This window comes from Chionomys nivalis, chromosome 5, assembly GCF_950005125.1.
Source record: "Chionomys nivalis chromosome 5, mChiNiv1.1, whole genome shotgun sequence".
In the NCBI taxonomy this organism is placed as follows: domain Eukaryota; kingdom Metazoa; phylum Chordata; class Mammalia; order Rodentia; family Cricetidae; genus Chionomys; species Chionomys nivalis.
The window spans coordinates 79,299,698-79,313,205 of NC_080090.1; the positions used below are offsets into that span (position 1 = coordinate 79,299,698).

Consider the following 13,508-nt stretch of genomic DNA (forward strand, 5'->3'; position numbering starts at 1 on the left):
CTTTTGATTATTTTGCTATAAGCCTCAATTTATTAATAACTTCACTAGAGATAAAGAGAAAAACATCTATTTTGTGTAGCTGATTAAAATTTGTTACTTGCTATCAAAATATTAGAAAAGTCAGAGTCTCACCATCCATGATTTGTAATGTCTGTACATTTTAGTATTATCAAAGTTTAAAAACATTCTGTCCATTTTATCTGATAAAATGAACAAAACTTTAGGACGTTAAGGTAGCTGTTGTGACATGATTCGCATTATGCACTCTGAAATGAGGTTTTATAATCTGTTCTTTTATCTCTTGTGGGGTGGAGTCCCAGACTGAAGAAACAGAGAGTTGAGCAAGCATTTATCACTGCTCTCTGCAACCGCACTGTGGTTGCTAGGTGACCAGCTGCTCCTGATCCTGTGGCTGTCCTTACCCTGCTATGTCTATGGCAAGTGTGAGCCAAAACAAACCATTCCTTCCTTAAGTTGCTGCTGTCATGTGTGTTGTCACACCCACAAGACAAAACACTCTTCTAATAGCTATTGACAATTTGGTCTCTACACACCAGATTAGGAGGCAAACCATCGGGAAATATCTATCCGTATAGATTCAATGTATGATTTGGGGTATTAGAGCCCTGAGTTTAGCATACCACTCCAGAAATTTCTTGTGGCCTTAAGAGAATGTTTAAATGTCCTGTGCTCAGGTTACCCATTTATATGACTGACAGAGCAATAGTTTAAAAACCCCATACAGTATAACATCATGGGACTATTTGTATTACTTCCTAGCTGGATTCTATCATTAACATGCGCAGGAATAACTGAAAATTGTCCTATATTCAAATTGAATACTGTATAGAACAAAAATTAACAGCCGGGAGCCATGTCCTACAATGGGATGCCCCAAATAAAGTTCTGAGTAAAGGACTCTAACTAAACAAAGGAGTAAATTGCTCTCCCCTATTTACATACACTAAGTACAGACGAATACACGTTCTTGGAGACACCGACTGTGGGTGGAAACTGGGAGAGCCAAGCAGATAGAAATGAAGACAGAGGTAGCAAGTTTGGCAGTTAGGCATTGATTATCTGCCTGGATTCTGCTTCATTGGAGCAACACGCTACTGACACTTTTTGTACCTCCACATTCCTTACCATACGATATCTCAATGTTAGAAAATCAGCATTTCAAATGCTTGATTTTTGAGTTTTTAGTTTATATCCAAGGAAGCATGGATAAGTTGGCTCACAAATATAAAAAGAATTCCTTGGAAGACTAATTTCGTGAATTTGGAAAAACAGTTCCCTCCTTTGTGTGATCATCTCAGCAGTTTCTTTACTGGTCCCAGGTGTTGGTCCTGAAAACCTTACCTAAGTTGCCTAAATGATTTTTAAAAGGGCTTTCACTGCTTTCTGTTGTGTGGTTATGAAATCCAGAGGCGATCACCAGGCCCTGCTTCTCATATTCCGAGAAACCTGAACTTGTTTCCAAAGAAAACAAGGTGGCATTTACAAGAACAATTCAGCAGGTCACAGGCAGGGCACAGCAAGCGCAAGGATCAAACGCCCACGCCGCTAGCTGGACTTGTGGTCTACCCTTTTAGCTTATTTTGCAGAAGTTGCTGGGGAGGGGGGTGGGCGGAGCATCTAGTCATCCTGATTTCTTAAACAGACTTTTAACTTCCCTTTGGAACAAGCTTTTCCCTGCAGTAACCACAGTTCTTAACAGAGGAGAACTGGATGGTGCTGTACTTCTCTGCGTCCTAGAAAGATCCAAAGCATGAGACTATCAGCAAGAATTATCTGGCTTATGTTATGGACTGTTTGTGTAGCACAAGGTAAGTTTTAAACAGATTGACTTTCTCCCTTCTGGCTGAGCCGCACTACAAAACATTTGCAAATAATATTTCTCATAGCAATCATTCAAATGAAGTCTAGAAGATGTGAAGGAATTACTGGTCTGTAGCTTAATGGCTTTTGGTGGTAAGTTTAAAAGCTGCAAGCAGTTCATTTGGTTGCCGTAATTGATGGTTCCTTCCAATGTAAAACACAAACAGTGCTTGAAACATGTTTCTACAGTCCATAATCGGTATAGTCATTTAACTTGTAGTCATCATGAAATAAAAACCCCTTCTTTGCGTGAGTGTCCCTGAAATACTTCATGTAAAACTAGTGAAAAATATGTAAATGCCTGTACTTAGTGAAAGCTTTTGACAGTTTTTAGTGAGTGGATTTATTTCAGGCATAATTCTAGTGCTTCCTGAAATCATTACTAACAACTGATACTGCCGTGGCTTTAAAGTTTTGCACATAAAAACAGCATGTATGATAATAAAAAAGATTATAAAATTTGATGCATAACCTGTATATAATATGTGTAAGATCTTATTTATTTGGTTTCTGTTTTCCCATGAGTATGAATGGAACATACAGTTTGTGAAAGCCATTTGTTGACTGGGTAATGTGAGTGTTGGCACTTCCCCCAGGTTCTAAGTCTATCATTCAGTTCAATTCCATCAAAACTGTTCACTTTATCCAATGAAGGGGTTTGCTTTCCTAGTTCATGGTAGGTAACTAGTGATGTGATTAGTATTCAATTAGCTTTTTTTTTCATTTTGTATTTTTTAAAATAGGGTGCAGCCAATTTGTCCGTGAACTCATTGTAGTCCTCCTGTGTCAACCAGCTATGTGCTGAGGTTACAGGTGCTAGCGACTGCCATACCTGACTTAGCACTTGTTATATCAAGTGAATAACACAACATTAATCATTTTTCCAGACGTTTCACTTAGCCAGCACTTTGCAATTTGAGCCTTTGCTGTAGCCTCTACTCATTGAAGAATATTAACACACAAGCTCTAACTGGATATTTATCTCTCAGATAAGAAAGACAGATATGGTTTCTCAGTTTTATCTTTTAGTCAAATTCTAAAAATTTCTTTAAGAGTGTTTAATATGTTTGATTGACCTTTTTTCAATTATATTTTCTAATATTATTCCTTGAATTCTAGCTTATAAGTCTTATATTCAGACACCTTTTAGACTAAGGTATTCATTTCCTTATATATGAAAATATGAGTATTATTAAAATTAAATATAATTATATTGGCCAAGATTTCTAAAGCAGTGTTGATATTATTAAATATAACTCAACCTTTTCTTTTGTCATAAGTCAATGCTTTTGTCTTTTATTTTAATGTTCTACATTCATACTACTTACTGAGATATTTTTGAAGCTATATATAATGAAAAAAGATCTATTTAATTTTAACAGAATTCTTAAATCTTAAGAAATGATACAAGTGAAATCAAGCTGTTTATATAAACACTAAGTGGAATTTGAATATTAAAAGGAAGTGCCTTGCAGTTTAAATGATAATTTAATATTAATGTTTTAAAATTCTCATACCATGGATCCAGCTGATGTTCTTGTTATTGTTGGATATGATTTTTCATCATTATGTATTGAAATATGGTGCCAGTTCTTACTGGTGAGTTGGGGCAGTTGCACTGCCCACATCACTACTTAAAGAGCTTTACAGTAAGAGAGGAAAAAGGAGTTTAATATTTAAAACGTTATGTAGAGTAATCTCATGATATTTACAAAGTTCACTCAATGAAGAGACAGATGTGAGAATTTTCATGGACTTTTAGTGGACACAGAGCTCCCTCTTCATTCTCAGCTTGGCTAGTAGCCTGGGTCTGTCTGAAAAGTAAACAATTTCAACAGCCTATCTATTTTACAGGAATTTCACCATGCAGAATATCTTGGATTAAATATTAAAACACTTACATATACACTTCAATATTTGCTTTTCTTTTTATCCCACACATCAAATAATGGCTTTTGGACTGATTAAAAAATGGTTGTGAAATGCTATCCCAACGCTTTCTGTATCTGGAAGAAGACTCAAGTATTTCACAAAACTTTTCTGCCTTCATAAGACCAGTATTCTTCCCAAACCACTGTTAACTGGGCCAGCATGAAGGCTAAACATGTTAATGAACTTGCTTGCCACAGAATCTGACTATTTGAGTTAAATCTGTGAAAGCCCAGTGAGAGGGAGAAAAGGCCTCCTACAAGCCATGTTCTAGTTTCTATACACAAGCATGGCAACTGGATATCACACCTGCCCATATTAAAACACAAAAAAACCCAAAATTACAACTTTAACAAAGATTCTAAAAAGGAAGAACTATGAATCTAGTTTTCTTTTTGTCTTCCTTTTTCCATATGTCAAGGACTGCCTAGTACATTTTTAGTACAGTACCTGCCTGCGTATACACTTCTACCTACTAGGAACAGTAAATGCTGCTTCTTGCAAAATCACATGCTGTTCAGAATTGGGTAAGATTTACAGAACAACCTGTAATATAAGAGTTCCTCAATCAAGCTGTGTATTTTCAGTTCTGGGAAATGGATTATACCCAAGCTTTCCAAGCACAGAGTTTGCTCTCACAATTGGATATTGTATGAAATTAGTTCACAGCCCAGAATTGCTGAAACAAACCAATTAAACCTGTGTGAAACACAACCAAATAACCACCACAAACTTCCAGCAGGGGAGATAAGTGTTCTTGAATTCTGGAGGTTTAAAGAACAAAAATGTCCTTTCAGGCTTAGAGATTTCAATCATAGAATGGAGAATTCATTTAATTCTATATTGTGTTATTTTAAGTGTAAGATAATATGTTTTCGAACATAATTTGATTTTGATGTGAAAATTGATGTTATATATTAATTATGAATTAATAATAGTTATTCTTTAGAGATTAGAAGGAAAAGTTATTTATGATTTTATTTAAAATGCAATGATATAATGGCAAAAAGTCAACTGTGATGTAAATTATTTCTGCTTTTTTCTTAAGAGAAAGAATTTATATGGAAAATGCTCATACTTTTTCCTTCACTCTACGTCCACAGTCCACGGCAACTTGTAGTGTAGAGTTCGCCCCATCTTTTCTTTTCTTTTTTTAAAAACAGGATGTCTCTGTGCAGCTCTTGTTGACCAGGTTGGCCTCAAACTCACAGAGACCCACCTGCTTCTGCCTCCCAAGTTCTGAGATTAAAGGCGTGCGCCACCACCATCGGGCCACCATATCTTAACTGAAATCTGCATCTGTCACTTTTCTTTGTGTCTTCACTTTAGTTGTTTGAAATAGTTTCACCTTATGGTCTAAACTGGCCTTGAACTCCTGGTCTTTCAGACTTAGCCTCCCAATTACTGGAATTCAACATCCAGAAACACCTGCTCAGGTTTTCTATCACCATTTCTCAACTGAATTCACTAGGACAGCTGCTGGTCCTTCCTTAGAAGAATGGGGGAAATTTCTTTTAAATTTCAGATTGACAAAATCCTTCTAAAGAAGCAATCAATAATTTCCCTTCCAAGAGGAAAAGAAAAAATCTTTCATTAAAAAGAAATGACCAGCCCTCAAAACATACATTATAGTAACAATACACAGACTTAACAAGTTATATTTAGGGGCTGGAGAGATGGCTCAGAGGTTAAGAGCATTGCCTGCTCTTCTAAAGGTCCTGAGTTCAATTCCCAGCAACCACATGGTGGCTCACAATCATCTGTAATGAGGTCTGGTACCCTCTTCTGGCCTGCAGGCATACACACAGACAGACTATTGTATACATAATAAATATGCATTAAAAAATTATATTTAGGAAAATATATGTATTACCTACATATATGCAGGTAACAACAATCATAAAAATAAGGGGCCATGAATTTGAAAGAGAGTAAGAAGGGATATATGAGAGGTCTGGGAGGGGCAAAAGGAATGAAAAAAATGTTGTAATTACATTATACTTAAAAAAATAATGGTAAAAAGAAATAGGAATTTGTGTAATAAATTAGAAAATAATGTGGATACATATTAAAATTAGGAGTTAAAAATGGTTTAGTTTACACATGAAACCAATCTTGGCATTTTGCCTTTATGCTCCTTTATCAATCACATCTAGGTTTTGTAAACCTGTCATAGGATAAGCCAGGATTTACATGTATGGACCTTTTAAACATTTCTTTTATTTCAAATTATACTCAATAATTGGACTTACTGCTGCAGGCTAAACTATGAATATCATAAAGTTTCAAATCCAGAAAACATATTAAAATCTCTGAAGTCATCCATCCTTGGTATTTGTTTGGAGTTCTTGTTTGGGCATTAGGGAAAGAATTCACAACTACAACCAAAGCATCTATTGCAAATTAAATATTCTCCTTACATTTGCAATGCTATCACTTTACAATGACACTAGCAACGCTGGGCCTATTGCGGTAGTTTTGCTTCTCCCCAGAGCCTTCCTCTGCTGAATCTGAGAATTGGAACAAAAGGGAAATAATCTTTTCATCACAAGCCATGGAAAGAAGGAGACTCTGACATTTCCTTAAGGAAAGTGTCTGGAAGCCTCGGAGAAATGTATAGCTCAATTAAAAAGACTAAAGTATATATGAAATAAAAAAAAATCAGAAATGTGACCGAGAAAACAGCATAGACATTCTTCATTGAGCCTTGAATTCAGAATTTTCAGAAAAAAAGAGACTACGGAGACGAGGTCAGGAAAACATGTGCCCTGTGCAGTAAGGTCCTTGCCCAATCTAGACATTTATTCATCATCCCCATGGTAGTCCCTCAGGCCCTAGGGGCCAGAGGTCCAGGTTTGTTGACATTGCTCCTTCACAATCTATCCTAAGAGAGTATGTGAGTGTTATAGATCTTTGTGTAAACTAGAAAAATGGGTAATACTAGTTAATTATCTAAACTAGGTTTTAATTTCAGTGGGAAAAGTAACCCCTACGTTCAACACCCATGCTTTCATGAATAGTGTTGTATTTCCCTAAGTGGTGTTATTCAGCATTGTGCTGTGTTCCAGCTGTCTTCCGTGTTTTCTCTTCTGCAACTCTTAAAACACTTGGCATGTTTATAGTACCACAAACCCAACCAACCTATAATTTATGTGAAAAGAACAGTATTTAAATTTAGTGATAGTCTGTGTTACTATAAAATTTCACTGAGAGAATTAGGCAGAGGTAAGAACAAAGTCTTTCTGAGACAGGAAGTATTTCAGTGTGAAATGTTTCAGTTGTCAAGTCTGGATAAATTGCTCACAGTATTGTGAAGACAAACCTTGCTTATTTTCAGCACAGTTGTATTCTTGGAATGTGTATGCCCTTTACTGAATATAATTTTAAACTGCAACTTTTAAGTACTGTGAGCTAGAATTATTCTGAGGTAGAAATTGTCACATAGCAAATAATCTTCATCTTTGGACTTAGATTGCTCAATTTTGAACTCTTTTCCCCGACGCCCAGATTAATCCATTTTTGTTTGCTGTCTCTGATTGCCAGTCAGTCCTTATCAATTTCCTACACACACACACACACATCACACCTACCTTTCATCATATGAGGAGATGCTGGCAACCAAGTTTGTGTGTGCTCAGTTGACTTGTGGGTGCCTTACCTAGTTCTTAACTTCAGTTTTTCTCAGAACATAACATATGAAAATTACACAGGTAATTGGGAGAAAACTGTTATATTTTGGTTAAAATGAAAGAAAAAGAAAATGGTTTCAGAGACTGGCATTTTAACTTAGAAAACTTAGTTTCACACAAATGGTGCCAACTGGAAATGCAATACACAGAGGATTATAGAAACACTCCTTCCAAGGTTCTTAAGAACTTTTTTACACTTTGAGCTAAATGCAAGGAATTCCTGACTAAAAAATCTGCAGCAAAGATTCACACTTGGGAGACGGACAGATGAAAAGTTGTCAGGGCAGGCAACAGACCTCCAAGTTCACCACAATGGTTCCCTTGTCTTTTTTTCCTTCCAAGTATTATCTTATTTCTTTTCCAGATCTTGTCTTTTAAGTTGCTCACTTATCACTCTTGCTGGCATTTGTGCATATTGTTTGTAAGAACGTACATCCTGGAAATGCTTCTACAGTTTTGTTTGTGTTCATTCTTTCTTTTATCCAAGTTCACTTTTCAATGACTTCTAAATACTGTATAGTATAATCATACCTTCCGAGAGGTAGTCATTTAGGGGACAGGAGAAGAATTAGCAGTGTATTTAAATATTCAAATATTGAAGTTCATCTTATAAACTATAAAATCGCTAAAACAGGAAACTGAAAGTTGGGAAGATGAGCTATATATACAAAATGGAATTTGTTCATCTGCACAAAATTAGAAATTAGGAAATTAATAGGAAAATGGATGAATCCAGACTCAGAGACAAACACTGCATGTTCTCTTTCTTATTTGCAAGCTAGTTTTAATGCAGACACTTAATATTTGTTTGGAATATTGTATATGTACACATGTACTTACACGGGTAGGAATTCTGAGGACATGGAACTAGAAATGGAAAGGGTAATGTGAAGGAAGGGGCAATGAAAACACACGTGACATGAAACCTAAAAGAACACTGGGGTAGAGGAGCACAAAGCAACAGAATAAGCAGTAGAGAGTATAAAATAAAACTATTTTGAAAAGTCATAAGAAGAACCAGGTGGGATGGAGAATGCCTTAACTCCAGTACTAGGGAGGCAGAAGCAGGTGGATCTCTGCGTCTTCAAGGACAGCTTCATCTTCAAAGTGAGTTCCAGGTTAACCAAGGCCACACAGAAAATCCCTGTCTCGTGGGATAAGGTTGGGGACAAAAATAAAATACAACCCTTTGCATATTAATTTGAAAGTAAAATTAAAAATAAATAATTAGAATGGGTCGGGAGGGAGGATGACAGATGACATTTGTCTAGAGATATTTTTGCTGTTTTGGTTTTATGTTGTTTCTCTGAAACAGAGTCAGACTAAATAGCATAATCTGGTCTCAGCTCACAATCTCCCTTCTCCAACGTGCTGAGATCACAGGCATGGAGCCTCATGCAGGCAGGTTTTGAACACTGTATAGAAGTTCTTCAGACAATGGCAAAAGGGAGGCTAATGGTTTGGGAGAGCATCAGTTATACAGAAAGAAATAAAGAAGCTGTGTAAAACTGGAACTCATCTCCACACATCCAAGTAAAGCTGCCTTAACTTCTGCAAGAATTAGGGGTAGGGTTTCAAAAGGAGTTGTTTTCCCATTTGTTTTAATTCTTATCCTCAGGATCCCATTGAAAACACTCAGCATTAGTGCTGCCTAAATTTCAAGGTTTGTTTGCATCATCCTGCAGCTAAGCTACTTTTTGAGACAATCATTCAAGCCTACAAAAAACATTAAATATATACTAATAGTTTATTGCAAAAAGACAACAATGTGCTTGGAACCATACTTGCAGGTAAGAGACGGCAGTCCAAGCAGTGCTCATTCAGAAATGTTGACTGAATGGATTTCAAGTTCCCTCCTCCTCACGATGACATAAACGTCAGCAGATTCTGCTGATTTCTTCAAGGGTTCACCATGTAGCCTTAATGATCTATTCTGTCCTCAAACTTAACATTTTTACAAATAAACTACATAGTCATCCCTGTATACATTAGAAATTGAAATTTATTTTTTCAAATATTTGTTAGTGTCATTTGAACTTAAATTTTTGTAGTTTCTTTTTTAAAGTAGTTTATTACAGCTGATATTTCTTTGTTCAAAAAATTACAAACTTGCCGGGCGGTGGTGGCGCACGCCTTTAATCCCAGCACTTGGGAGGCAGAGGCAGGCGGATCTCTGTGAGTTCGAGACCAGCCTGGTCTACAGAGCTAGTTCCAGGACAGGCTCCAAAACCACAGAGAAACCCTGTCTCGAAAAACCAAAAAAAAAAAAAAAATTACAAACTTTATATTCTTATACTATTTATAAATCACTCTAAATGTTTTTAATTAACAAAAAAACTCTCTCACTAACACATATGCATAAAATTAGTATGAATTTATATCAATAACGAGGCAGATAGGAACTTTAATAAAATATCTATTTTTGATATTTGTCTTATTCATTTACTTTATTTTTTTCTAAAGAACTTTAGTTTTCAATTAGAGTATATTCTACCATCTGTTAAGAGAAAATAGTTTTAAATTGATACCACCTATTGTTTTTGAAAATTCTTTTAGGAGCTATAGTAAATGAATGAAAGGGCTTCCTCTTACTTTACCAAAAATATGGGTACAAGTGATACATTTTACAAAATATAAAAATTCATTAAGATTTATTTCATTTCTGCATAATTTCAAATAATCATTAAGAGAAATATTGGCATTAGAAATAAAAAAAACAGTATCTGGTTTGTGTGTGAATACTACCTCTTTAAATTTGAATATAAAAATGACAAATCATGATTGCTAAAATAGCAGATGTTTGCTTTTAAATTTCAAAAATTATAAAATTATCTCCCTCAAGTTAAAGTAGACAGACTCCTGTTTTCAGATAGTCAAACCTATGAACACTCATTACTTTTCTGAAAAATATTCGAAATTGACAAATTCAGCCAAGTAAAGAGAAAATCAACACAGACAGTTTTGGAAAACAACATTAACTGTCAACTGTATTACTTTCTACACTAGGATCAGGCTTTTTTTGTCAGAACCTGAATAAATATGTAGGCACAAGAAAGGTGAGTCCACTCATTCACTGGGAGCTAGAAGCAGAAGTCTTGCTCTTTCTAAGGGGGTTTGAGATGAATCATCCCTCTAAACGTGTTTTCCCTGCTCCCCTCCCTCTTCAACCCTCCCCCAAGGTCCCCATGTTCCCAATTTACTTAGGAGATCTTATCTTTTTCTACTTCCCATGTAGATTAGATCTATGTAAGTCTCTCTTAGTGTCCTCATTGCTGTCTATGTTCTCTGGGATTGTGGTTTGTAGGCTGGTTTTCGTTGTTTTATGTTTAAAAACCACCTATGGGTGAGTACATGTGATAATTGTCTTTCTGGGTCTGGGTTACCTCACTCAAAATAATATTTTCTAGCTCCATCCATTTTTTTCTGCAAAATTCAAGCTGTCGTTATTTTTTCTGCTGTGTCGTACTCCATTGTGTAAATGTACCACATTTTTCTTATCCATTCTTCAGTCGAGGGGCATTTAGGTTGTTTCCAGGTTCTGGCTATGTCAAACAAAGCTGCTGTGAACACAATTGAACACATGTCCTTGTGGCACAATTGAGCATCCTTTGGATATATACCCAAAAGTGGTATTACTGGGTCTTGAGCATCCTTTGGATATATACCCAAATGCCGGTAAGATTTGCTGAAGGAGGCAGAGGCAGGAGGATCACAAGTTCGAGGCTAGCCTGGGCTACACATTTTTTCCAATAAAAAAATGGAGTACAGTCCTAAACAGAGCTCACATTTTGAAGCACCAGATTTTTGCTGCAGTAGTGGTGGTGGGGTATTTGCGCCATCTAGTGTACAGAAGCTTAGTTACTGAAATGATGAAAAATTAATGTACTGTAATTTTTTACACAAGTTCACTAAGATAGATGTTCTAAACATTAGGAAAATATTCAAAGAAAATAAGTGTATCCGACAACCTAAACAAGTGTTTTATTCTTCTATAAGCTCCAGCAGCCTTTTATTTCATCACACGTTGTATAATGACGTCCTATAGATAAGTTCTAGGTGGAACTTGTCTCAGGTAATTCTTTTGTCTGTAAAAGATGAAGTTTAGAACAGAGTGGTAAATTGATATTAAATCAGAAGTAAAATGAATATAGAAATTAAAGTAATAATTGTATATATATGTATATATATATATTAGATAAAAAGTACTGTAATCTGCCATAGGAACCAACATTTTGGGTTTACTAACACAGGCATTTAAACATCAGGATATTTATTATAAAATTAACCAGCAGGCATCATTAAAAACAATTCTATTCCATAGCGCTAACATTACATAGCTATAATTCCAGCTCTTGGGAAAATAATAAATAGGCAAAAGGATTGGTACATAGAAGGATGTAGGCACAACTATTGCAGTAAAATATTAAACATGGGCACTTATTTTCACTGTAAACTCAAACTTTTCCTATATTTTCGAACTTTTCTGTTAAAAACATAAACAAAAATGTTTCTCCTATAAAACTCAATAACAAAGCACGGCACCTCGAATTTACTTCCCAACCCCAAACCATAAGAAATGGTTAAAAAACATAAGCTCCCCTGTTTGCAAAACTTATGTTCACTTTGCGTTCTGCCACTTTCAGATACCTTGGAAAAGTTATTAGGGGTTTAAATCTCCAGGCCCTTAACCAGAAGATGATAATAAAAAATAAATAAATGCAAACAAGAAGTACAAACTTAGATATTAATTTTCTTCCCACTTTTAATATACTTAGTTAATCTATTGAAAAGTAAATGTAATAGAACACACAAATATTTTGTTAATTTTAAGTTTAAATTATATAATACACACATTTATATTATATATAATATACACATATTATATAACATACACATAGTTTAGTGGATAAACTATGAATATGGTATATTACTAATTATTATTCAATCACATCAAGACACAGAGCACCCCAGAAGATCCCCACTTATCTCTTCCAAATAGAACAAGTTATCCTCCAAGCTATACTTACATTTTTGCTCTTTATTGTTTCACAGCCTGTGTATGACTGCATGATACATACAATGTTGTTCTTAGACTTTATGTTGATATTAATAATCCTAGAATATCTGATACAACATTATGGTTTTACAGCCATTATCTGAATATGTTTTATGTTGATATAATATTTACCACATGCATGTCAATATTTATTAATTCGACTGCTTAGTTTGTACTTTCTAATTCTGAATATAAGCCACATTGTCACAATCTTTACCACAAATGAAATTGAGTTCACCTGCACATGCATCTCTTGGATGTACTTTCAGTGATATAATTGCTGACTTAATGTGGACATTGTATTTGTTCTGTCTCCAAACCAATACATTGAAGCAGAGATGGGTCATAGGAATGTAATTAAGTTCACATGAGGTTATGGGAATAGAGTCCTAAAAAAGAAATAAGAGAAAACATGTCGAAATCTGTCTCATTCCATTATTATTTGCCTCTCTGTTCTCCCACCCCCACCTGCTTGGAAAAAGAACATTTCTGGTTAGGAATACATTGTGTTTAAGCTTCCCAACCTGTTGACTTTGTGCCCTAGCTGTCCTCATTGACTAAGACAGAGCACACATTTTCAGCCTCAGTCTGAGTTGTGGCTTTGGTCCCCTTTCTTGTGATTGCTCCAACTTTCATCATGTTAGCCATTCTTTTCTTCTTTTTTTAAAAATTATTCTTTACACACATTAAATCTTGACTGCAGTTTCCTCTAGCTCCACTCCACCCAGCCTTCCCCTCCTCATTCCTCACAGCTTCCCTCTCCCCTACATCTATACCTCCAGCTCCAAAAAACAAAAAAAAAAAAAAAAAAACAAAAAAAAAAAACAAAAAAACAAAAAGAAAACAACAACAACAAAAAATACCAGCAGGTTTACCAAGGATATCAAATGAACAAGCATGACAATTTACAATAAGACTAGGCACAATCCCTCACTCATATCAGGACTGGACAA

The 13,508-nt window shown here is 35.4% G+C and overlaps 1 protein-coding gene across 2 annotated transcripts in view; it reads left to right on the top strand.

Moving 5' to 3' along the window:
* The first annotated feature begins 1,728 nt into the window (after positions 1-1,728).
* Positions 1,729-13,508, top strand: part of Cfh (complement factor H) — a 109,086-nt gene continuing 97,306 nt past the window's right edge. For both annotated transcript variants that reach the window (XM_057769657.1, XM_057769658.1), the window contains exon 1: positions 1,729-1,829. In XM_057769657.1, the coding sequence (XP_057625640.1) occupies positions 1,772-1,829 (58 nt within the window). In that variant the 5' untranslated portion in view covers positions 1,729-1,771. The remainder of the gene's footprint in view (positions 1,830-13,508) is intronic.